General features: G+C 40.5%; 2 protein-coding genes across 2 annotated transcripts; one reads left to right on the forward strand and one right to left on the reverse strand. All coding sequences in view use genetic code 11, as the record gives it.

The window, feature by feature from the left end:
- Window positions 1–16: 16 nt before the first annotated feature.
- EGR_07346 (hypothetical protein) lies at window positions 17–2,129 on the reverse strand (the record flags this gene model as incomplete). Its single annotated transcript, XM_024496595.1, has 3 exons — window positions 17–51; window positions 93–263; window positions 1,991–2,129. The coding sequence occupies 3 exons, from the start codon at window positions 2,127–2,129 to the stop codon at window positions 17–19; spliced, it is 345 nt and encodes a 114-aa protein (XP_024348974.1).
- A 16,824-nt stretch (window positions 2,130–18,953) lies between these two features.
- On the forward strand, window positions 18,954–25,162 carry EGR_07347 (hypothetical protein; the record flags this gene model as incomplete). Its single annotated transcript, XM_024496596.1, has 6 exons — window positions 18,954–19,048; window positions 21,204–21,253; window positions 21,387–21,568; window positions 22,297–22,553; window positions 24,037–24,249; window positions 25,111–25,162. The coding sequence occupies 6 exons, from the start codon at window positions 18,954–18,956 to the stop codon at window positions 25,160–25,162; spliced, it is 849 nt and encodes a 282-aa protein (XP_024348975.1).
- Window positions 25,163–26,126: the final 964 nt, after the last annotated feature.

The following is a 26,126-nucleotide window of genomic DNA, read 5'->3' on the forward strand; positions in this document are numbered from 1 at the left end:
GGTAGAGAGATTACCCTCAGGAAGCAGTTTTAGATCCCCGTTTCTGACACACTAGGATAGGAAAGGGACAAAATGTTGGACATAGGACTCACCACAAGCATAGCTGAGTTCCAAGTGTCGACGAGCACAGAGAGAAGGATATCCTGGTGGCAACATACTAGCGTCGGGCATGACAGAACAGGTCCGCTCCCTGCCGCACATCCCCATCAGTCCTGCTGTCACATCCAGCCGACTGGGGCACACGCCTGCTGAACTCGGTGGTTCTAAATGCAATCACGAAAGATGGGCAGTTTAAATTTTAAAAGGGAATTAAGTTCTGCTGCACATTCTCTTCTGCTTTGTAAAGTTGAAGACGTGGTTTAATCTGATTCGCTATCACAAGCGCACAGAGTGCGATGGATTTAGTAGCTGCCCCGTAAATCAAGGATAATCATCCATTTTACTTTTTAGTGCATCTTCATAGAGCTCTGTTTAGCAATTATTCACTTGTACAGACTGTGTGGCTTAATGAGCTTTACATCTGTTTCCTCTTTTATGAAAAACTGTTGAATATTTGAGCTTAAGCTCACGTCATGCAAAATCCTATGGGTCTAGCACTCAAGCAGTTAGTTGAAAGTTTTTAAGACCACATTAATGAAAATAAAAAATTTCTTTTATTGTCTTCAAAGTAACCAAGTTTTTATGCTCTTTATGTGGTTTTGACAACTTTTCTGAGAAACGTCTATTATAAAAGACGAGTTCTGTCAACAATGACTGAAGTGTCTCCATCTGTTACATTTGAAATGTGAAAGGCTTCCAATTCTCTTTTGAAATTAGTCCAAACTTTGACTATAACACCAAGAGGGAATCACTCAGAACGTAAAAAAGCTTGAAAAATTTTGACATTTCGGCAACCTGGTTGCCCTTTTAGTAGCAGATTAAACACCCACTAATGTTTTGTGTTTGATTAAACACAAACTTAGGAATACAACTATTTGAAGGTAATTATCATATGTTTTTCTTCACGGAAGGCCACTGTGAAGGCACTGAAAGACGTGCTTTAAAACAACTACTTTAAGTTATCCGCATGCTAAAATCAACTAAAGGACATTCCTTTTTCTCTGAATGAGATTTTAAATTCCTGAGCGGACTACGGTGATAATCAACCTCCAAATTTCATTCAATTTACCCTCATCTTGAGTATGCTGTGAGTAAATATTTCTAGCCTCTTTTTCTTTCTACCTCGACAGTACGTTTTTAAAAGGGGGTGTCACCAACGCCAGACACCATTTGTCTGACGCCTGATCAAATCATGTTTTTTTGCCAATTTAGAAGGTGTAAGTAAAACTAGGTAAACAAAGTTGCTGTTATCGTCAGTAGACAAGAAAAGGGGAATTTGGTCAAACTGCCATTCATGGAAATGCAGCAAGGAGTCAGCATTTTTCTGAGGAAGGAATTGCATCCCCAGACAAAGACTTTTAAAATCACTAAAATTTTAGGGATAATCAAAAGGCGTCTTAAGAATTTAACACCTGCCATGGGCTTAAAACTCTAATAAATATACCTTTTGTCATAAAACGTACCCAATAGCCACTGCTAAACTGCCAAATACACTAATTCGTCCTCGATCACACAAAGCATCAGTTACTTAATTGTGGCTGAATTGTAGAGGTGAATTCTAGTAAATCTCTAAACGGCTGGTTAAACGTATGTAGTTTTACGCGCTACAGATACTGTAGGTGCTGCAAGATAACTGACACATATGTCTTTCAAGACACTCCGGGCAAACAGGCACACCATTAAGTCGATGCTTTTGATAGTTTAAATGATTCATAGCTGCGGGGTTTGCTTTTCTAAACGTGAAAGAATTGTGACTTAATTTGTAACCTAAAGTGGGTTTTGCATATTTAGAGCCTTTGATATTGTAATATTATTGTTTTTAATTTTTGGCTTAAAAGTGCTTCAACACCGACATTGCTACTTGTAACTGAAATAAGTAGCCTATTCTCACCAACGATCTTGGGGCAAACCTTGGTGTCCACCTGCATAACAAGTTGAGCGTCCAGCACCACGATGGATTCTTCGACTCCGTAAGTGGTGCATTTGATTTCCACATAGGTGTCCTGACATATCGCCAGCGATTGAACCATCTGTGGGCCTAGAAAAACCGATTTTGGAGCATTATTACTACTCGAGAAGACAGAAGTAGGTTAATCCTCTTGGAATTCATTAGCCTACGCTAATCATTGTTATCGACTGTCGGTATTTCTTTTAGTAACTTAGTGCTTCGAAATGAAGATCATTTTAAATATTGAGGGTTATTTTCCTGCAAAGTAAAAATTGTATAGTGTTTATTTATCCTTATTTATATCGCTTTCAGCATTTCTACCACCTTCTTTATTCTAAAATGCCCTATCCACTCCTCTGAGGCAAGTTTACTGCTATTTTCATACACATTAATCTACTTCTAGACTGCTCTATGAGTGGTGATAACTTTACTCTCGTAATAAACCCTAGAAGGGGCGACACTACCCTTCCCTCTCTCTAATACGAGTTGCGTGCAAGCTTGGCAGCCATTTCCAACCCAGGATGACAAGCCTTACACCAAGCTCCGAGGGGAACCAACTCGTCAGACAGAAGTAATCATTCGTAAGAATTAATATATTTTAATACGTCGTCTGTCAACAATCACATAAATTTGGAAAATTGTCCCACGATTTAAAAAAAACTTTCAAGATACCTGTGTTGCAGTTGTGCAGTTCAGTATTAACCACTAATCAAAACCATACAAATCCAGAATTTCTACATTTACCACTACCCTCTTCTACACTTGTAAGTTGTGTAAGCGCCACATTTTCACTCCATTATTTATAAATTTATTGTTGTTGGTGCTACCATTTGGAGACAGCTAAGTGAAACAACCAAATAACTCCAAAGTTATGTAAAAGAACACTTTTTTCCTAAAATACCTTCTCCATGAAGTGATTTTTTAGCCAAGGGTTAAACTAGGTGTGACATAAAACATCGCATAAACCAACAGTGTATGGTATACTCAGATCTCGTCTTGTGTGAACTTTGTGGTCTAGTTGTAGATCGTGCGTGACATACAAATTGCATTGGATGAGGATGGAGAAGTCACAAATCTTTCTTCAAACCAGTACTGGTATCGTAGACAACCCATTTAAGAGGTAATTACTTAAATTTATTTTATCACGTAAAACCGAGTTAACTGACGTCTCTCACACAAAATTATATCTTTGAAAAAAGCTCTTGCAGCTTTTTCCAACAGACTTATTAAATATCTAACAGATATTGGTAATAAAACCGGATTTAGAATAACTTTCTCATCGAAAAACCGGATGTTACGGAAACCCGAGAAATCTATTGTCTCAAAGGAGCCATAAAATGTTGGCCTCATTTGAGGAGATATTCGGTTCTATTTGCCAGGTAAGGGAATTCGCTACCTTAGCCATCTTCAACGCACTGAGACAATCTCTTGAGAATCAAGTAAATCAGGGATATGACGAGCCTTACCGGGCTCACAGCGATAGGCAACGAGCATCTCATTGGGGACCTCTAGACAGAGAGTCTGATTCGTAGCGAATTGGTCAGGCGAGACGCCACAAGTCGGCTTGCCTTCACACAACTGTTTCAGTGGCTGAAAATGTAAAGTGAACATTTGTTTACAAAGATAGTTAGGCCAAAACTTTGTTACCAATTACCAATTCTTGGGCATCAAAACCAGATAACTTCCACTAGCTCCAAAACTCGTTTGGTTTTACCAGAGTTCGAAAAATTGGGATAATTACTCATTCGGCTTTAAGCACACTTTTTCCTACAGAATCATTTTTTCATTGGACAAGTTGTCCGTGAAAATTGGTGAGTAATGGGGCGCTGTGGAGACAAATGAATAGTTAGATATCGTTTACTCTGCCCCGTCGGTGTAAACACTCCGCTCGTGCACATAGTAAACATACTTCGAGATAGCACCAGCCCCTGTGAGTAAATTATTTATATCCGGCACACACTCAAAGAAGACGTTAGCTGAACCCAAGAAGGTGACAGTGGTTTGCGTGATTAATGAGAGTTAGCTCTCGAACACGGAGCCTTCTCGGTGGGGAAAAGTAACTCGAAGATAAATGATAATATCCATAACCACATGTGGCATTTAAAGCCGCTTTCATCATTGAAGTGTTTTTCTCACAATCTTAGTTTGATTTTATTGAATGACTATAAACACCTGCCGGGGCAACTTTGTGAATACCTTTAGGCTTGTCACCTTGGTAGGAATGTCCCTCTTATATTTTAACAGATGACCAGCAGCAAAATCATGACGCAGCAGTGCGCTGTTTAAAAACTAAATGAGGCAAGCGGGAGAACACATTGCAAATTAATGAGAATACTGTAAAATTTGCACTTTTTTCTTGAAAACTCTAAATTGAGTCAGGTGAGGTGAGAGGTAGGTGTGTGTCGTGGAATCGCCTACTTGAGTCCCGGAAGAAAGTGGGAATTATTTCCATGAGGGTAGATCAAAGAGCTTTGGGGGAGAAAATGGTTTCGTACCGCATAGGGGCAAAACGCAATGAATGTCATGTTAAGTACTTTCGCCGGAGGAATTAGGAGCTCTTTATAACCACCAATGCACGCTGCTGTACCGCGGTAGAATTTCAATAATATGCCGAAGTAGATAAGGCCCCTATGCAAAATTGTTCCACAAAATCACAACCGATTTAGTTTACAATAAAACACTCCAAGGCTGGTCAGCAGACAAATACACAGCACCAGTACAATCAACTGTGGTCGAACTGCAAACAAATTTGGACTTAAAAGTGTTCTGCCAGCTGACCAGTTCTTGAGTCATCTGGGCTGGCAATGGACTACATTTTACAAGCTGTGGAAGAACTGCCAATTCAACATCCACCCACTGCCTTGGGTTTTCTCATTCCGTTTAATAAAGCAGAGGCATATACTTGTGGCATACCTCCCCCTTTGCCTGTCATTCATCCCCCACATTAACGATGCAGAGCTGAGGTTGCAAATAATCCAGGAAAGCAGTTGGGTGATTTTGAAGTGGTTAAAGTGAGAGAAGACGAATAGCGCTGGGCAAAAAGGTTACGAACACGAATACTTTGTCAAGGTTTTCATGCCTTTACGCCACAACCTTCGACGGAGTTCCTGTACAGAGGACGAGAAAAGAAAACTTCATCAAAATCCACGAGATTTAGTGCAGTTGTCGAGTAGGGAAGTCTTTTCACTGCGATAGAAAATCATCCTATGACCTTCTTTCCTGTGTCCTTTTAGATTGACTTCAACTCGTTTAAATAATGTAGTGGCGTCCAAAGAGCAAGATAATCACTGGAAGCGCCTAGAACGACGCTCTAAAGAGGTGAGGAGAGCAAGAAATCAGGATAGTATTTATTTATATAGCCATTCGGCTCCCTCATAAGTTTGTAATAAAATCACCTTCAGGTGCCTGCAGGCATCGCAATTTAATTACTGGATTAAAATAATGCACTATAATAAGTCGTAAAAGCATTCCTTATTTGGTGACCCAATAAAAGGGCACCTGAAATTCTGTAAGCGCACCTAGAGATGTGCGAAGGCGAGCAAGGGCAAAGCCCCTTACCGTCATCAGCATCAAGGGTAGTAGCAGAACTGGAGGAATAAGTGACACGAGAGAGGGGTCATGTGGAGGGGAAGAGCATTTGGTGAAGTTTTATGGGACTATAGGGTGGAGGCAGCGGCAGTGGTTCGTTGCACCTCTGCTGCTAACCTCGCCACCTTCACCACCTCGCACATTGCAATTTTACTTAAAGTACTGCCAAAACTACCTGCAGCAGAGGAAGGTAGACTCGTAGCATTTTTGATGACTTTTCTACTGCGACAAAACAAAATGTTTGCAATAAAATTGGGATGGAGTGGCTACTATCTGGGGAAAAACTCTGCGGGACTGTCAATCAAATAACATATTTATGAATCGGACCAGGTTGTTTGATCCGGAATAAGGAGGAATACCCCCTTCACTAGAAGATTGTTAACGATGAATGTTTTGAAGAAAAGAATAATCGATGGTTTAAGTATACGACGTATTTTCATGCACAAATAACAGAGGACGTTTTGATCCACAGGGACTAGGAAGTAGACCTAACTCAGCACTGGTAGCCATAAACGACCCTGGTGATCTGAGTTCCTAGAGTGATTAACCGTTGTGCCTCTGCTTGATTTTAGACTATGGAAAGTTTGATTTTCACTTCCTAGTTTCGCCTCAAGAAAGCATTTGAAATATTAGCAAAATGCCTCGTGTTTAGATGAGTATTTTTCCTTACTTATTGTAGGTGAGTGTGTGGGGTCTTGCATTTCTGTCGGTAAAGATAGCACTTTTGCTTTACCTTTGAGCAAATCACCCGGACATGCAGCACTAATGTGTAAAAATGGTGGAGCGCTCTTCTCACTGTTAAGCACCGCGTTGATTAACACGGTGCGTTCACGCCCCATCAGGCCTTCCGGGGAGATAATGAGCAGGGACATTAGGTACTGTGGTCTACCTAATTGAGTGGGTGAGGTACACCCCCCATTTGACTCTAAAGCAAGAGGCCAGCAGTCCTTTTCGACTGTGTGGACTTTAATTTAGAATAGTTTCCTCAGATTTCGACATAATAACCGCAGTGTGTTGTTTAAGTCGACTACTTTTTTAAAGAGTCTTAAAATGGAAGACAAATTTTAGGTTATAATTTACCAGATAGCACGTTTATGGGGTAAATAAACTCCAGATGTAGTCAAGCTGCCAAGATGGATCAGTGACGTTGAGGTCAAGTATCGCCTCAGTTGCACGCTAATTTGGTTACTGACACGGTCGGATCGCGGGTATTTCTTTACAGCACTGACTACGTTGTAATGGCTGACACGGGAGGTTGGCCTGCGGGAGCGCAGGACACGACGCTCAAAAGGCGAGGGAGGCTATGTAATATGATAGTGGTTTATCCCTCGGTCTTGGTGAGGCGCCGCTTTTGAACTTTTGAATTTGCCTTCTTATACCTCGCTGGGTGGGCCGGCTTTCAGGCCATGCCCGTAGCCCAAACACTTCTCTGTGCTGAATATATATTCTGCCCGAGTATCGTTTCTTCTTTCGTCTTCGGGGAGGTCTCGGGACGCTGCACTATGGTAACTCAGACCTCAACTTATTACAATTTCACGCGGCATAATGGCTCCCTAATAATGCATATTGATATCCACTATTTACGTGCAGGATGCCATAGCGGTGAAGCTAACGGTGCCTACTGTACCCATATCAGCGAACCGCTAGGCGATCAAAGATGTTTCAGACGTTCTTGGTAGAGCCTGCTGCAATGACTTCTTGCAACTCGCAGGACCCATAAAATGCATGTGATTCTTTATATGCATACATTACAAAGCACAGATGGAAGTCGCAATCGCAGTTGCAGTATTGTGTCCCCTTTTATGTCCCTTCTACCCTAGACTCTGCATAAAAAGTCAGTTGATCGTGATAGACGTAAGCTGAGCTTGTCTCTCCGATGAATTTTAAGCTGATCTTGGTATGCTGGTATGATTTCCAGTCAGGACCATTTCTAACCTGTAGGTTCTTGTACAACACGATCCTTTATGCCAATGCATTATGAAGGGTCTATGGCGTTCATCGTACTTCCTTGTGTCCTCTCATAAAATTTCAGCTGGATCCGGCGGATGTAGTTCTAGTTCGTCTAATTTACTCACCAAGTTTAGCTCCTATCTAAAACCGCAGCTGTAGAAATTTCCCCTATAGCCTCCTTTGTAGTACTTAGATGTGCAGCAGCTGATAGCAATTCTGGAGGTAAATATTTCCAGGGTAGACACCCCACAATCAAGAAGACTCCCCATTCTTCATTATATTAATTCCAGACTAAATTGCCATTTTGCATGTTCAAAAATGTCCAGTACAGGTGATGAAGCAACGTCGTGGTGGAAGCTACGAAAATGGGCTTTAAATCACCAGGTCCTGAGAGATGATGATAGGCTTCAGCGACCATTACCTTGCTATTAACTTCACCTTGTAAAAAGGCGGCATTAGGCAAGAAGTGTTTGTTGACCAACTTAATTGTGATGATAAATGGTTTTTGCACTGTAACATTTGTCCCATTGGTTGTCCTCAAGCTCCACGCGCACTCCTCATCCTCCATTTCTAAGCCTGGCGCGGCCTCACCCACGTTCGCGCTGTGTACTGCAAACGCGCTCTTCTACCTTGCGCTGCAGTTATGGGTGAGATCCATCTTCTCGAAACAACTCAGACATATGCGATAAATAATTCGTTAGAAACATTCAGGATTAGTGGCTCAGTCGATAGAAATTTGCCTTTTTAACCTTACACGAAAACTAAAGAACCCCTGTATCCTGTTGTAAAACTAACCCTTGAGGAAACCATGTACAAGATTGTAGTTAGGATGGAACGGAGAGAGGTACTGCTTCATCAGTGGACATCAGTGTTTTCCTGATGATGTTTCTCTAAGTGATCATTACTTTTGCATCAAAAGTTCCCTTGTGAATCAAATACAAGGATGACCGTCAGATAGGTCCATGCTATGGGATTGCATTGAAAAAGAGACTAAATTTCCCACAGCTAAATCCAACCACGAAAGCTACTTCCATTGAAGAATCAAGTGCCCAAAAGAGTGATTAAATTCTTCCTTGAACAAGTAAAAATGATTGCATTTCACTTTTACATTTTTGAATGAGAAATTGGACAAAGTATCGGCTAATATTTACGCGACTAACGTGATGTTCCACGGGTATGGCTGTCCACATGTGACTCCAGGAAGAAATACCAAACCTTTGGGGTCCCTCAAAATGATTTGGCCATTTTTATCAGTTTGACTGGAGAAAGCAAAATTTTTTTTAAAGGTATTTTCTGTTTCTCAAGAATTCCGCAACCTCTTTCCCAACAAGAAGATTTTGCAACGGCAGGGCAATTATTTTGTCTTAAATTATTTTGGCAAAAGACTAATTTTCCTGTGTGATTAGGGGCATTTTCATAGCTTCAACAGTTGCTAGCCTAAGAGGCAACTGGTAATCCAATCAAGCTGTCATAATATAAGTCGCATTGCCAAAATCATCTGACTACTATACCTCAGTGGTAAACTTACTGCAGCCCATTCATTGTCTTCTTTCAGAATGTGATCGCGATTGTTCTAAATTTCGCAATTTTTCGCTTCTAGGAATGACGGTTCTTAGGGTGAGCGTTACGTGAAAATTCAAGCACTAGAAAAAGTAGCTCTTTTGAAAATTCACAATCGCATAATTATCTTGAATGCAGTTTTTGAATGATGACTTTTAAAGTAAAATTTAATGTTTGTGCTAAATGATAGACTTAACTTTTTACCAATACGCATCACATATAAACTTGATATTCGTGGACTTATTAAAGTCGTGTTTACAATAATTTCATTTTGGAACAAAAACAAGAATGTGAAGGTCACCCACCTTTTTGACATCCCTAGCCGTCAGACAGAAGGATGGGGTGAGTTCATTGACCACAACCGAGGATGGGGAGGGGGAAAGGCGGAGGGGATGGCATGGCACCACGCCTTCAGGAAGGGAGCCTCTGGACTGGATGAGGGCAGCTTGGGGTCCATGGAATGCTGAGATAATGTGGATATGCATACCGAAGGGACAGAGAAGTGTCCTCTGAGCTGGACGGTGCGCTGAGCACACAAGGCTCTCTTGCACTCGAAAAACGGATGTCTCTGACTGTGCTTCTAAAATATAATAAGAACGAGGTGCGGTTAAGCTTGTAAATGGTAGTTAATTAACTTTTTCAAAGCTACGGATTTCAAGTGAGATGCTACAATTAATCGTTAAGTTGCCGCGATTAGGTAGGCGAGGATTGTGTCGTGTTGATGTTCGAATATGCTACTGTTTGGAAATTGAGTGTACCATAACGCAAACTCCTCCTGTCTGTGGCATCAGACCATTGGTTTTTACATATATTTTCTGTGTTCATAAGAAATTCATCATAGTGCGATTTAGCCTTTACATTACTAGGAAATAAGCTTTTTCGAACTTGACATTTGGTAAGCAAGTGTGTACCTGTCTTCATCGTACAGATCTTCGCTAGATCAGAAGACCACTTTAACTCCAAAATCCTTTGTTTTTAATTTTTCACTTTTTAACTGAAAAGTGAAGAAATCAGGAGAAGCAGGAAGGCTAAAGAAAGTCGTGCGGATGAAGTGTTAACATATCAAGACAAAGAATGGACTTCCCAATTTCAACAAAAGAATGTTCAAACTATCGCTAATTTCCCTAATTTCGCTAGAACGTTGGCAGTAGTATTATCCAAAAATAAGTGAATTATAAGAGACCTCGTATCGGCTAAACATTCTCACTCATCCGGGTGAGGTTATTTTGAGATCAGTACAGTAATAACTCTGCCTTCATCCCGTACTGCTGAACTTTTTGGGGTTAAAAAATGCAAATACAAAGGTCTCCAACACATTGTTCTTGAACGTAGTATCTTTACGCGCTAAACATGTGACTGAATTTTGTTAATCTGGTAGAAATTCATCCTCTAAACATAAGTGGTGAAAGCGATTCTATTCGACGTTGATGACTGTAGGCACTTTTGAGTGTGGAATAAACTGTCTGCAAGCCGAGCCTGGACTTTCAATTAGTGTAAGTTGGTTTGCGTGATAAACTGGCTTCTGAAATATTAATTTATCTGTTGAGAGACTGCAGTAGCATCAAATTTTGGTCTTCTGTACTTGTAAACGTGGCAAAAAATGCTAATGTTTGGCCACCTCGGAAACAACGTTATCATGCAGGGCAATTGTCATGCCGACCTAGATGTTATGCAAAAACAGGATGTCAGGACTTGATATGATGAGTTCCAAGGGATGGTTAATTATAAATTTAAATTACTTACTAAGCGTAGAACGGTCAGTTTAGCTAGGCACTAAACCTAGGGGTGTTTATATATGTACACTTGTGCATCTCTGGATTTTCCAAGTCTACATTTCATTTTAAAATTCACTTAAAACCTTCCAATTTGTCTTTGTTAATCCGTAGACCGTCGAAAAGTCTGCATTAATTCCGACAAAACACAAACTGATTAATTGGAATGGGCTGCATTCTAGGAGATAATTCTATCCTAAATTTATAATAATGAGATAAAGGTTGTTTTAGTGGAAGGAGGGGATACATTTGGTTTGACGGAGCCATTACTACAACTTTTTGATAATCTCTACGTATAGTATGTAACAATCCAACAAATTTCCACCTTATCTGACAACAAACTAGCTTTTTGTCCATTCAGTAAAATACTTAACTTTGTCTACTTTCACTCGACGGGAAAATTATGCGAAAGGTGTTTGACGTGGTCAAGGGTGATGAAGTTGCAAAGGGGAACATAGGGGCTAGTGCACAGCGGACCAAGCGATTCAATTTGCATTGTAAACAGGGACCAAACGGAGGGAGGGCAAAGAGAACACGCGAGTTAGCATTTAAAGATATTCTCTGCTACCTGTTGTTGGTCACTGTGTATTGCAATTGGGAGGTGTATGAAGGTAAAACGTTCGGGTTAATCATACTTGTTGATTTATTTGGCCAAACGGTTATTGAAAGGAGTCTTTTTCTCGTTGCTTTTCGACCACAAGGAGATATTGAGAAGTGGGAAATTCTTTTTAGGTACTCATTGTATTCATGAACACCTTACTTATTTAACTAATTTCCCGGTTGATTAATCAAGATTATGCAAGAACTCTTTGCGAATCCGCGCATAGTTGAGGGTGATTCTGTTCCTTGGGTAAAAGCAACCACTCTATCATCAGATCGTTAAAGATTTCAAATCTTTTGCAAAAACGGGATTTCGGGATGGTGATTTTCGGATGTTTCAGAATAACGGCATCATAAGTACCTCAGTTTCATGGCAGGACTCAAGCTCGAAAAAGGCTCTATCCTATCTTAAAGTATCCATCGCTTAACAAGGACTTAAACAATTAAAAACAAGGTCCTCTGAACTTTTATTCAGCGAAATCGAAAGACAGGAGTTTAATGACTAGGAAATGCTTAACTCAGTTACTTAAAATAAAGGCTACGCATCCTAATTTTGAAGGTTTTCAACTGTCAGATAACTGAGTCTAAACCGGTTATTAATGCAAATGAGCAGGGTAGAATGAGTTAAAATGGCGAGCCCTTTATCACGTGGTTTAACAACGGTGAAAAACTGAAATCCTGAAACTCTGGTAGAGGATGTACTCCCGAGTACTCCGGTTTTCCTGAATGCGCCAAAGCATTCACCCCTTTCATCGTGTCTTCAGTGTAATGGAAAGATGTAGCCTCCATTCAGAACACTTTTTGATGTTCTATCTCATTAAATGATGTACTTCTCATCACAAATAATCATTAACCTTTGTTTGAGGTTGATAATTTCCTACATAATGCAGGGTCGCAAAGTAGGTGGACCAACTTTGAAGAAAAAAAGAATCTATCCGGATGCATGCGAAACCCCCACCACGTTGGAAACCTCCTATAAACAGAATCTGGATGCTCCATAATCTAAAAAAGCCTGGTTTCAAATCTCGTGACTTTGGTCAAAAAACCTGGTGCACTAAATCACCGCTTCCTACAAAAAATGTTGGCTTTGGCATTGCATGCATTATTTGGTTGACATTTCTCTCTGTAGAGAAAGCCATTCTTTGGAATTTTTCTTTTAAATATAAAGCTGAAAATATGACTTTTAACTACCTAATTTTGAAACCAAAGAAATGTTTCCCTTTTTCTATTCTTATCCACAAAAAACAAAGAGGGTCTTTTTGGAGTTGAGATCTTTGTACTAAATCACTACTGAAGTTTGGCGTAAATATGCTGATAAATATTGAAGGCGTGTACCTTCGGGAAGAACCGTCAGTTGTCGAGAACAGTATCAACACATTAGTGCACAGTCATCTCGTTATTCTTTCATCCACATTTGCAGATGCCATTTGACTTCACATTGACTGGAGGGATCAAACGCACTTTAATTGTTGACACGCAGCCAACCAGCCAGCTGTTACAAATCATCTAGGTGTTCAAAAGCTGCCTGGCGTGCTCCTTGGCACAAAATTCCCGGACTGAAAAAGAGGGCAGATAGCCCCTACCTAGCCGAGGTAATGCGATTATAGAACAAGAACACTTCTAACTATTTACGGAAAAACGTTACTCTAATGTGGGTGAGTAAGCAAAGGATATTGAATTTGGCCTAAGTTAACAATCAGAGAAAAACGAAAGAAAACTTGAAGCATACGCAGACCTTGCTCCAGTTATCCACTGAAATCGAAACGTCCAAAGGAGGGTACTGGCAGATTTCACTCGAAAACTACTCCGTCTAATTCATTGCTTTTAGTGGTATGAAAATAATGGACAAGAAATTGTCGAAAAGGTATACATCAAAATTCTCTTGTCTTTTATGAAATAAATGGGCATTTGGATGACGCAGCCATTTTTGGAATTAAAATACGTCTATTAAACGGGGCCTCTTTGGAGCAAACAGTATGGAAAAGAAGAAAGTTCAGACATTATGTGCCCTTTGAACGCGGACTGAGATCCCGGTATTTGTATAATCCACAGGCGAAGTTTTCTCATTTGGCAATCAAAAGTGGAGAATTTTTCCTGCCATCCTGTTGGATGCAAAGGGCAAATGTAGCGGATCACCAAGTCCCCAGTTAATAATTATGGAAGATTTTATGGTTTGTATAAAACCTTTTTGACAATTATTTTTTGCCTACATGGCTTGGAGGATGATTATTGGATCATAAAAAAAAGAAAGCCAAACTTGGGCCACCTTTGCCACTTTAGACACTGGGTAGCATTGACCTGAGCCCGTACATCCTAGGGGTGTCACAGGTAACCAAAAGAGAAGGAATTTGGGAGGTATAAAAATGAGGAATAACTGATATCCTGTTGAAGCAGTGAAACGGCTAGCCTACGGCATTCTTCTTAATTGTTGTCGGGTGAATAGGATAAACGTTCGAACTCTATGGGGAAAACCTGTTTAACTTGACCAGGTGGTCCAACACTGTAGCAATGGACAACCCAACCCTGTTAGAAATTTTGGATTTTTTTATTTAACGCGTAATGTGGGAAGGCATTTACAAAATTAGGTAACAAGAACCTTCACGTTTAATGCGACTCGAAACCAAGCGCTTCGGAGGACCGAAATTCCTGTTACTGTACTTCTGACCTGGGACCGTTCTAGTTACCCAGATTTGGTTTCAATAGACAACAGCGCTCAGGGCGCCACTAAGAGGTCTAACCCCATGCAGGTCTTCAAGGCCAAGACCTTGTTGATGTTCCTCATTGGGACCATAATGACTGGTAGTGACGAAGGTCGATCGTAAAGCAAATATAGGCGGTTTGAAAGCAAGTCCGAGATAAATGGAGGTCAATTACCCCTCACAGGGTGGGATTCCATGGATAAAGGTCTCTTCTGTGATTCTTTTCTCTTAAGCATTAATTGAATAGTTTGTAAAACATCTTGATTTCAGGAAAATACCTTCTGTAGACGTTCTGCCAGACTAAAAAACGCTTATCTCAAGGAAATAATTAGTTTACTTATTTAAAAAGGTAACGCCTTTTGAATCTCACTACAAAACTTATGCAGAGCAGTACAGCCTTCAAGAAAGATGTAATTGATGATAATCCAGAAGATGGAGAGGAATTATCCAAAGAAGCTGCTTCAGTAGTGGAGAATATTTAAGGGTCTTTTTTGTGGAAAAAACATTCTTTCCTTTTGGCAATTGGGCCAAAGCAAGGCTTCACCTACTGCTAAGAAAATCCTAAACATTTTACTTTCATGCTTTGAAAGGATTATAATTTTCCTCACTTGAAGCAAAATCCCCGAGGTTTCAGATATCTATCTACATAATTTTGACCCACCGCAAGCAGTATTTTGGTGCAATTTGTTTTTATACTTATGCAACTCTTGACTCGTGTTAGCATTTGTGAATGCTGTCTGAAGGAGCTAACAGAAAACCTTAATATTGTCAGGAAAATTTAACTACAACTGCGCTGTAGTGTAGGCCTGTACACTTATAACCTTTCTAAGCCCTAAAGTACACACAGGTCACTATTCAATCCCACCCTCCCGGGGCGCATCTATTGTGCCATAAAAGGGAGCTAAGCGTTCCATCAAAATATTCGTCTACTTCCAGCTAGTTATTGGTGACATTTATATCTATTTGGTGGGAAAACGTGGTTAAGTGCCAGGTAGACGGTAGTGCTTCAAAAAAGGGCAGTTGGACTCTGCCATCTACCAGAGAAGGGGATAAGTTCTTTGTTCCCCCCATCCCGAGTGATTTGCCATTTGAAGGATCCTATTAGTAATAAACGAAAAGGAAAATAAAAAATTCACTGAATTAATGTAGATTAAAGCAGATCACGTCTGCACCTATTAACTACTAACGTTTTAGCCCATCATCATGAAAAGGATCCTCCAATGAGGTCGAAATTAAGGCAGATTGGCGCATTAAAGGTGCAAACTTTAAGATGATGTGATATTAAACGTTCCCCCTGAAGTAAATCATTGAAGGCGATTACCAATTTGTGTACTTTCCAAAGACGGTAAAGCTACAGGTCTTGAGGATCAGTTACCCACGTTTATGCTAAACTGCAGTTATGTTGGGCTATCTTTTTTTGGAAAAAATCATGCTAATTTCAAGATGCCAGACATCAAAATAGAAAACACACCTAAACCAACGAAATGACACCACGTATTATTTACGTACCTTCCTTAGAAGCAACAGCTCCTAGAGTTTACAACTTCTCCGGATTTAATGCACAAGCTTAAGAATCAAACAAGGCAAAATCTACTGCATATTTAGACTTTAGGCACTTGGGTAATGCGGTGGGCAATTGAATGAATTCTTTGAAAACGGAGTTTTAAAGGTATGAAGGAACAAATTGACTGTTCATAGATGAATGTATGAATTAACTTGTTAGTAATGAACTCTTGAATGAATAGGGGGATAAATATATTATTGAACAAATTAGTAAATGAACCAAAATGTAGGAAATTTATTGGATAGACTGGTAATTACTAAATGTGTGGACGAGGCGAAAAGAAGCTGGATGAACGTTAAGAAACTGAATAGAAGGATTATAGGGACGAATGAACAGTGAAGGGGTGAATAGATTGGTTAGGTAAGTAGGTAAATAGAAGCACAAATTGTGAACAGATGAATGGTCTGGTGGAGAAGTACATGAATAGATAGACAAGCCAATTAATTGATGGACGAATGCATGGAGGAGTAAATGCTTGAGTTAATGAAATTTAGGAGCGAAAACTAGTTCGACTGCCTCCGTATACCCAAACGGGTGATTGGTACCTCGAACGCGTGGCATTCCCAAAGTGACTGCCCTGTTCACCCTCCTGATGCGTTACTTACTGATAAACCCGGGCTGAGTAATATCTTGCAAATTGCTAATGATGCATTCGGGGCTGACATGTGCCAGTCGGTTGCTAAGATGACGGGTGTGTGTATGTATGCATGCGCGATCGTGTGCGCACCTATTTGCTTCCTTGCCATTCACTCTCATCCATTGTATTCAAGCGTAATTGCCACCCCAACTTTTTGGTGATGATCAGAAGAAGGATCGCATCATGGTTGAGAGGAAATTACCGGCTGCAATACATCACCTAGTCAGCACTTTTTATGACCTATTACATTGTGCAAGAAATAGGGTTTGCGCTCAATCGTACCTCCTCACAGCTTTCTACAACTCCTTTCCATCACAACTGAAGTGACGCAAGGAGAAATACGGGGATGGGGCATTTGCTTGCACAAAAGTGCAATTTCCAATCGCCAAGTTAAACCGCTAATTTAGGGATGAGCCACCTCAAACACGATCCAGAATAACCTACGTAGCTACAAGATGATGAGTTGAGCCTGCTTGAACCGCAGAATTTCACTTAATGGGAGTTACTGGAAATCGAAATCTAGGCAATCAAATTGTCAAAATACTGAGGCTTTCAAAGAAGCGGAGACTGTGGCAATTGTATTTCACAAAAAGTCAACTGTAAAATAATCCTGCGAAATCATCGACCATTTGGAAGAAAGGTAGGTTTAACATGGGCAAGTACGGTGGACTTCTACAAACACAGAAGTCTATTTTCTTAGGGAGCCAGTGATAGTTTACGATACACTGACCACGAATTATGTTTTGGCTCTCTTGTCCCTATACTAGAGTAAGATAATAACCCCGGAAGGAACAACCAGATACGACGATTGTGAACTCCAGTAACGAGAAAATGAATTCGGCTGCGATACATACACAAGATAGTTCCCCATGAGGTGGCTAGTCGCACCCCGCCCACTGGCCGTAATTCGAAGGGTAAGCATGTTTAGTGTTTCGTTAGCTTTGGTATCTTGACAATCCCATTTCTTGGTAATCTTGACGTAGATAAGTGCACTATCAGTGAGTTAGGTTTTTTAAGGAATAATTTCCTTTCTACAACGGTTTGCAGGCGAAAATTGCATAATAGAGCATTTAAGTTCTGTTGACAACTTCCAACTTCTTTAGTGCAATTGGGCAAGTGTTTTCATGGGCCGTCCTGGAGTACTGTAAATCACTTGCCGCGCCAGATTTCAAGCGCCAACAGATGCCTGCTTTTCGAGATTGAAGGAAGGAGCGTCTGGGAACAGGTTCCGAGGATGCTTAAGAAATCGTGTCAATAATTTAGGTGAAGGATCTTACTCACTCCCTCACTCACCCCGCATTAAAATTGTTTATTTAACTCTCCGAGTGGAAAAACATCGTGAAGAGGTTGCAATTTTACATCGCCTTTCTCCGTCACCCACCTAAAGGGCTTCTGGCTCCCGTCTACCTCAGTGATACACTATTGACGTGCGATGGTTTAGTCATCAAAGCTCTTAAAGTCGCTGCCCTATTCCACGCATCTCCGATTTAAACTTCGACCTATTAAAGAAAGAAAGCTTTGCTAGCTACTCTATCACTCGCATGGAGAAGAGAATTCACTCCGGAAGATAAAGGATTAGGCTTGGAATTTCTACCACCTTGGTGCTGACTGGGGAAAGGAGTCGTGAACACTAGGACAAACACAAGACGAGTTGATTTACTGCTTGTGGTAAAACTTCGGCCCTGGTACTTTCGTCGATTGCCTAAAAACATAGGCGAATGAGGGAGTCATGACTCGATAGTATAATAAAGTACGCAGAAAGGTGTCAATAATCTTGTTTTTGTCCTAGAAAGACCTCAGTCGCAGACATGACTACATAATGTGCAATGTGATTTTACCTAAGAAATCAGCGTAATTTAGAGGTGAGACGCATGTTGTCCAATTTCCACTGGTGCTCCACAAAAATGCAACAGAAGAGAATCCCTGTTGTCTTTATTAGTCAGCGTAAAGACGTCAACTTTTCTGATATCACGGTGTGCGCGGATGCAGATAAGAGAAGGGGGAGCAACTATCGCACTAGCATGACCACCACCTGCGAATCAGCAGACAAAGTCCCATAAATCAGGCATCCACGACCCCTTCTTTCCACCTTCCCCTCCTAGAATGATATCGTGTTTGTGTGGGAGGTTTGTGGAAGAAAAACTTTAATCTTCCAGCAGCTGATCGTTGTGGCGACGAATGGTGAAGGCCGCGGTTGATAGGTATAGCTAGCACTTGTGCCATGTCGCCATCTATCCCCTTACGACAAAGGAAAGTGGTACCTCTGTGATGACAGCAACTGTTACAGAATTGATAAATCTACATTATTTTACAACCAATTTCCAAAACATGGGTAATGACGTGTGCAGCAGGTGTCAAACACAGCCTGGATGCCAAGAAAATTGTAGCCGAGATTGATAAGGCATTAAAGTGAATTGACATGACTCATCATGACAAAAACCGTGTAAGAATAATCACTGATATGTACCGCCTAATTTCAACTTTTACCCAGTAGAATGGGTCTCTTTAGACTTATGTTTTGGCATCGAGAAATAAAATGACCTCACACAACCTCACACGATTCTCTTTAAAAAAGAAAATAAAATCCAAAACGGACTCCTATTTGTATGATATCATTTTGAAGGAAATAAAGTAAGAGCCGTCACATACCGGAAACATATCCACCGCTGATAACTCCCAGTAGGGTGAGGAGGAGGGTGTAGATTTGTAGCATAATGAATCGATAAATCGATATAGCCCCCGCGAGGCCCTCAAGCTGAGCTTAGTTCGACCGGTGAATTAATTTTGGCCATCCATTAATAGGCCGTTGTGGCCGCGTGCTTATCGGTGGTGTGCGCAGTGCGCGACGACCGTGCAGGCCAGGCAATCGGACCAATCCGCTTGCAATGGATGTGACATCAAGTTCTCATTGGCTGATGTACATTCGAATTTGATTGAATGAGTCGACCAAGGAGAGCACAGGCGTGGTATTGGAGGGAATGTCAATTTGCCGAAGGAATCAGCTAACTTTTTTGGGGTCTTTGATGAAAGTGTTCATCTGTCACTCTATTACCCATGAAGAGGTTTTGAGGAGTGCCTAACTGGAGTCACGTATTTCTTTTAAAATAATGGGAATGTCCATTAAGGTGTTCATTTTCCTTTTTTGGTAGAAAGATTTTCCTTGCTTGATTTACTAATCCTTGAGGAAAATCGGTAAAGAGGTTTTTTGTCCTCCGTTTAAAATTTGCAAAACGCCAAAAACGTTTATTACAATGCTCCGTGTAAGGTGGCTTCACACAGCCGTCATTCGATGAGATTTCTGCATTTGTTGGATGTTATGGTTCTTTAATTAGGAGCTTTGACTTGTTTAATTTCGTCATACACTGTTGCTTGTCCCTATGCAGAACTTGAAGTGGTGATAAATACTGATTTTGTGACTCTTCTGCTTCTTTTGTAACGTTTTTATGTGCTACCCTGCCGAATAATTCCAACTTAAGTCTATGAAATGTCTGTGAAACACTCCACATTGTCCTTCTTGTTTGAAATGCGTCAAACATGTCTCACTGCCCTACTACCCTTGTAATGCCTCACCAACTTCTGAAAGGGGCGAGAGGCTAGTAGCTTGGATAGCATTAGGCCAAATAAACTTGACCCCATGAACTTGAATCCACCACGCTTTTCTGCACATGATTGAAGTAAAATATGGCAAAAGTACCTTCGGTTTTTCCATTGTGACACCAAATAATTCCAATTTAACTCATTCCCTCCTAATTAGTGTCAAGGATGGGCGACATGTGGGTTCAGGCGCGGAACTAGGAGCATCACATAACTGACACACGCTGCTTAAACGATCCACATTTAAATTGACTAAAATTAGACACAATTAAAGACTGGATTTTTATGTCGAGAATGCGGTAACTCATGTAAATCTACACCTTTTATGACTTTCGGAGAAACATTGTGGTGATTTAATGAGGTTTAGGCTGCACAACTTTAAGGTATGCAGTTTGTGCAGTAGTAAACAATGATGGCTCCATTTCAATGCCGGTTTTCTGTCATCTGCTTGAATCCCGTTGCATTCCCGCGTAAAATTTCTAATCGCATTAGAACGAAGACTTTAAGTATCAACTGGACTACCAGGACCAGACACAATGAGTAGACACATCAATTATTGCTTGGTTTATATAGTGCAAATTCAGGTCTCGATTTTCACCAATTTAAATACGCCAGGTCTGTTTTGACAAACAGCCAGACAGAGTAGGAAACCCTCAATTTAGGCGCTTAAATAATGGGTTATCTTCACCCAATTCAAATGAATAGTTTGTAGGATGGAGGCGATTTGCATATTCTGGGAAAAGTACATTTAAAAAGCTCTGTCAAATCAAAGCCAGTTGACAGGGAAATACTGTAAAAAATGGAGTTTATGCAAATGGCAAAAGTTTGTTTAACTGTTGCGCCCTGAGGCTTCCATGAAGATGAAGGGAAAGATACTACTCGAGTAGGATGTGTTGCCAAAGGACCGAAAAGCTCAGAAGACTGCTGGCATGGACCGCAGACCAGGATGCTAGGTGGAGGCACGACGGCGGGATCTTAAGTGGTCTATTGCCAAAACCGAGGGTTAAATAAACAACTAACATATTACATAATTATTTGCCATGTTTTGAGCTATCGTCAGAAGTCAACCGGCATTCGGGATTTTGTCTCCCTTAAATGTGACATTTCGGAACAATTAATTCAAAAGTTTTAGTGACTTGTAAAATAATGCAGTTTGCACTAGTTAAGCCAATCCTTTATTTTAAAAAGTCAGGAAGATTGACTTGGATTTAGATGTTCTTCTAGACCTAAAACCAATAAAATGTTACATCCTCTCTAATCACTTGCCTATTTATAGCCTGACCCCGACTCCTTGAACTTTTGATGATTTCGCAGGACATAATTGACGTTCAAACCTCAATTAAATGGTAATTTCGCTATTTACTCCCAACGATAGTGACAGTGACAAATTCTACTTATCCAAATCTATTGTTCTCTGTAAAAAAAGAAAGAGCAAGAAGAATAGGAAACAAGAAAGTAATTGGGAACAATGGCGGCTTGTTGAATATGAATATAAATTATCAGGCAAAAGAATACACTAATTTTGCCCTTACAAGCATTAGGAGAAGCGTTTTTTGTGTGAGTCACATCACTCGTAATGCAGAAATTGGGATTGGATTGGATGAGCATGGGGCGGAATCGGACCGGACGGGAGGAGGGCAACAGGAGCAGTGTCCCGTGTTTCACGTCTCACGGTTTCTCCACAGCCCATCAGGGCCTCTGAAGAGGTCTATACCTCTTCCTTCCCGATGTAAACAATTGGGAAAATAAACAATGCAGAGAAGAGCGTTTTTTACAATCCACTCCACCCAAGTGTGCCGTCAAATGCCTGTCACTTCCTTTCAAATGGGACAAGAAGTAGAAATTCCACATTTTTTATTTACTTCAAACCGATTAAATTACCATAGAAACGATTCAGTTTTGGCAGAAAACTATTTTATTTGCCGTTATAGTTGACAGGTGATAGTCTTAGAGGCTCCTCTTACTCTAGGACCCTAGTTACCGCCTCTAAACCTTCAGGGATTGTGCATATGAAAGTAGCCGTAAGAAAATGGCATAAAATTATTGTTGCGGTTAAATTAAGTAGAATCAAACGGACCCACGTAGTCGAAACAGATGCCGTTTTGCTGTCTAGCACCCGGCATGTCTCGAATAGTTGCTTCAATTTCTCCTGTAATTACTCTTTAGCCTAGAGAAGCAAAAGAGCATCTAGGAAAGTTGGAGGATTTACTGTCACATCGAGAGGGTACGAATCTAATTTTTTTGGTTGTGCGGATATAGATGTATTTCCAACGAGAGAACCCTAGTTAAGTATTAACGTATGTAGAAACATTTTCCGTGGTAAATGTAATTTGCATAGCAGTCAATTCTTTAGAAAAGTTTGCAAAAAAGTAAAATTACTCCAAAAACGAGCGATTCGTTGTTTTTCTTTACCACTTATTCCCCACTTAGATGCAATCCACTTATTTTATCTTTTGTTTGATTTGCGGGGATATTTGTGTTTTCTTGACGCAGTCATTTTGAATCCGTCTAAGGAAAGCTTCTCACTGGTACTGATTATAAAGTAAGACCTCAAAAGTAGTTGTTTGTCAAATAGAGTCGTGTTTCTGGTGTGAACTCTCAAATACATCCATTTGAGGCCAATTTCTTTTCCCTATGACATTTAAACACTTTCAATCAGTCTTCTAGTTCTTCCATGAAATAAGTAAAAGCGCTCCTCTTTTTCTCAAGAGGTAGTGGTCATAAATCAGCTGAAGCTGTAGTACCTCGATTCATCCCTGAAGGCATGGCAAACTATGGCACCGTGCGGTACTACTGTACAGAAGAGATGGAAGGCTACCGAGCAGAAGTGCAAACTGCGGGGATTGGAGTGCCAGCGTGATCCAACATACCGCTAAACAAAACATCGAAACACTACATAGACGATCTTTGATACGCGTCGTCTCCGGTGTTCCCCATGATCAATTTCGCAACGTTGTCTATGGTTTAAAACCACTTACAAACTAGCGATTCCAGTCATTAGAAAAATCGGCTCTATAAGTAGAGACATTTGACAAAAGACAAGCCTAAAAATATTTTCCGGGGCTTACACATTAATCCCATTCCTCTTTGCCACTTTATTCTCACTTCAGCGCTGCTCAGTCATCTACCTACCTGGATTCTATTCATCTATAACTGACGTGGAGGAAGTAGCGCTTGTTCACGTAATTACCATCTTCGCATGGATACCGTGGACACCCTCGTAATAGACTATTCCAAATGGTTCAAGTCTGGTGTCGCTTCATTTATTAATAGTCTACGTAAAGAATACGAAATCGGAGTAAATGTTAAGGATAAAAGTCATTTTTAAATCTTCTCCCAGAAGTCTTCACAGATTTATCCATCCATCGCAGACGCCCTTCTCTTCTTTTGTATTCGACCGTCGAAGTCGGGATAGTTGCCCTTTTTGATGAGGTTCGTTCGCTACTACACCACTGTAATGCACCAAGCATAATAAACCAAGGAGATATAAAAGGACGTATATCACCAGCCTTCAGAAAGGCTAGGAGGCCGCTTGGTTGGCCAGAAGGCCATGCAACAGAGAGGAAGGCGAACCTGTGAAGACTGAAGTGCCCGTGTATTTTAACGCAGAACTGAGTACAATATTAAATCATTTCATTAGTGGTATCCCCGAGTGAGTACCAGAGTTACCTCTGAGACCGTCATAAGGCATACAGAAGGACTGGCAGACGAAATGCACAAGCTGAGCATTATAGCACTATCGTGGAGGTCGAGTGACGGGAGATTGAAAGAGACAGCTTAGCCACGTATGCAGTTCACGTAAAGGTCGCTCCGATATGCCATTAATTTCATTTTCATAGGAATAGCCTTTAACTAACCAGATGAAAAAAAGCAACTTTTTCCCGAGTTTATCTTTTCTTATCAACTGAAATCTTACGTGGCTATAATATTTCGTCTAGCTGGGGAGTCTTCCTGTGAGTCGCGGTAATTGCGTCTTCGCATCACTATGACTGACTTTTCAGGAATCTGACCTTTTGTAATGCTAGGCAAGAAAGGTTTTCTGTTATGGCTGGGAAATCTATTTGTCGCCAATCGCCTGTTTTGCAGGATAAAATATGGTTTTTTATAGGTGGTCCGTTTGCTATAATAGGACTGCCAACGTCCCACCGATTGCTACTGCATTGGTTGATTCGCCGCAAACAAAGAAGAGGTGATAAAAATTTCATATTTTTATTGTATTTTAATAAAGATATAATAAGGTAATATAAAAGTAATTTCCCAACTGAGTGAAATTTTACCACATTCATTAGACAACATTTTCAACCCTAGATGATGGAAAGTTTGGCGGGTCACAAATAAACCGCAATTTAAAAACAGGTTTCGTAAATTGCAAACTTTTAGAGACTTTAATAAACTTCCTTAAAAAATAACATCGATGCGTATAAATTGCATTTAAAGTTCACTTCACGATGACAAATTTTGACAAGCACATTGCGTGGCTCGCATTAAACTTTGGCAGAGAGGAATTTTACCAGTGGAAGGTTGCTTTTGACTTTCAGCTTCGGCTGTCTTCCTCCATATCTGTTCTTCTCTGTTGATTAGAAAAAAGTGGCAAACGTCCGCACATCTGTTTCGCAGTCACCTTTGGTGCAAACCCATTTACATAAATGGCTTAAATTCTGTGGTGTTTCGAAGGCGCGCCTTTTTTGCATGCTGGTTTGTGCGCAGCTTGACTTTGTCATGTCTCCCTAAAGTGAATTTTAATCGCACTCTCTTTATAGGTCCTGTTTTTGAAAGAAAATGTGACCATCTTTATGATGCTTTATGCGTGTGAAAACTTTTTGGGAACCGTTATTACTCAATGTCACCTCGACTACTGCCTATTTTTGTCGATCCACATGTGAATTTTACTTATAGATGTCTTTTTTAAGAAAGAGGTAAGTATATGACAATTTAATCTGCTATCTCCATCAACACGTAATCAAAACACTCTGTCCAAGCCTATGGTCACTCCTCCTCCTTTCGAAACGGCGCATCTTCAGCGGTAAATCAGGCTACTGCATAGATAGCAATGGTCAAGGAATTGTGAAAAAAAGCACAAATCCTTATTTTGTTTACAGAACTCCAAACAAATGCATCACAGAAACACATTTATTACAAAAATCGAGTTAAACAACGCCGTATTCAGCAATGTGGTCAATATTGGAACAAGAATGGATTCCATTAAGTTCTTTCCGAGAACAGTGGTTTATATCTTCACTGCTTTTGGGATGCTTTGCGAACCAGAAGTGACTGACACGAGGAATATTTAGGTTGTGTAGCTGCAACCAGCTAACAGCACTGTTTCTCAAACAAAACCTTTTCGATACCATCCACCCTTTAAAGAGTGGAGTAGTCAAGATTTGGTATTTACTTGACAAAATAAATCACGGCTGATGAAAGAGGTAACATATTTGTTCCCGTCTCGAGGCCGGTGACAGTTAACAGGCAGATTGAAGACAAGTGAAGCCGGTGAGTGTCCCTGAGGAGTACCATGGAAAGCAGTCAGAAGCCGAGGAACTGTGTTTTAAGACCACATTAATCGGGATGGCACATTTAAGTGCGCCAGCTCTTCAGACTACTGTAGCTCTACAATTAATGTGGTGGCAAAAGGTATCCGCTTCTGTTATGATAGCCAACGGGAGAGGGCACATAAACCCAACTTCATTGAAGCGTCTCATTGTCTTCGATAAGTTCACAATTTTATCTCCTCTGTGAAATGGACGATTAGGGTTAACTGCCAGTGTGATTTCCACGACAATGCCCATTCGTAGGAAAAAATTCATCCTAAAGCAGAGCTATTCATTAAAATACACGATACATGGTGATCATTCTCCTTTTAACAACTGAAAACATGACATGCCTATTAGCTCAATTTTTCACCTTGTATCTCTTCAAACATTTATGATCCTACCACAGAACGTAAGATTAGGGCAATCGACATGAGTAAACGTGGCTTCTGTTGGGGGGTTTTTACTAATTAAGCCATCCACGAAATGCATTTTCATCAGCTAAAGCTTGGGCACGATATGCAAGCAATAAAATTAGGAATTTCGTCAAGTTGATTAGGGTTTCCATGCTACTGACATCTGTATAG

This window comes from Echinococcus granulosus, assembly GCF_000524195.1.
Source record: "Echinococcus granulosus chromosome Unknown EG_S00075, whole genome shotgun sequence".
Taxonomy (NCBI): domain Eukaryota; kingdom Metazoa; phylum Platyhelminthes; class Cestoda; order Cyclophyllidea; family Taeniidae; genus Echinococcus; species Echinococcus granulosus.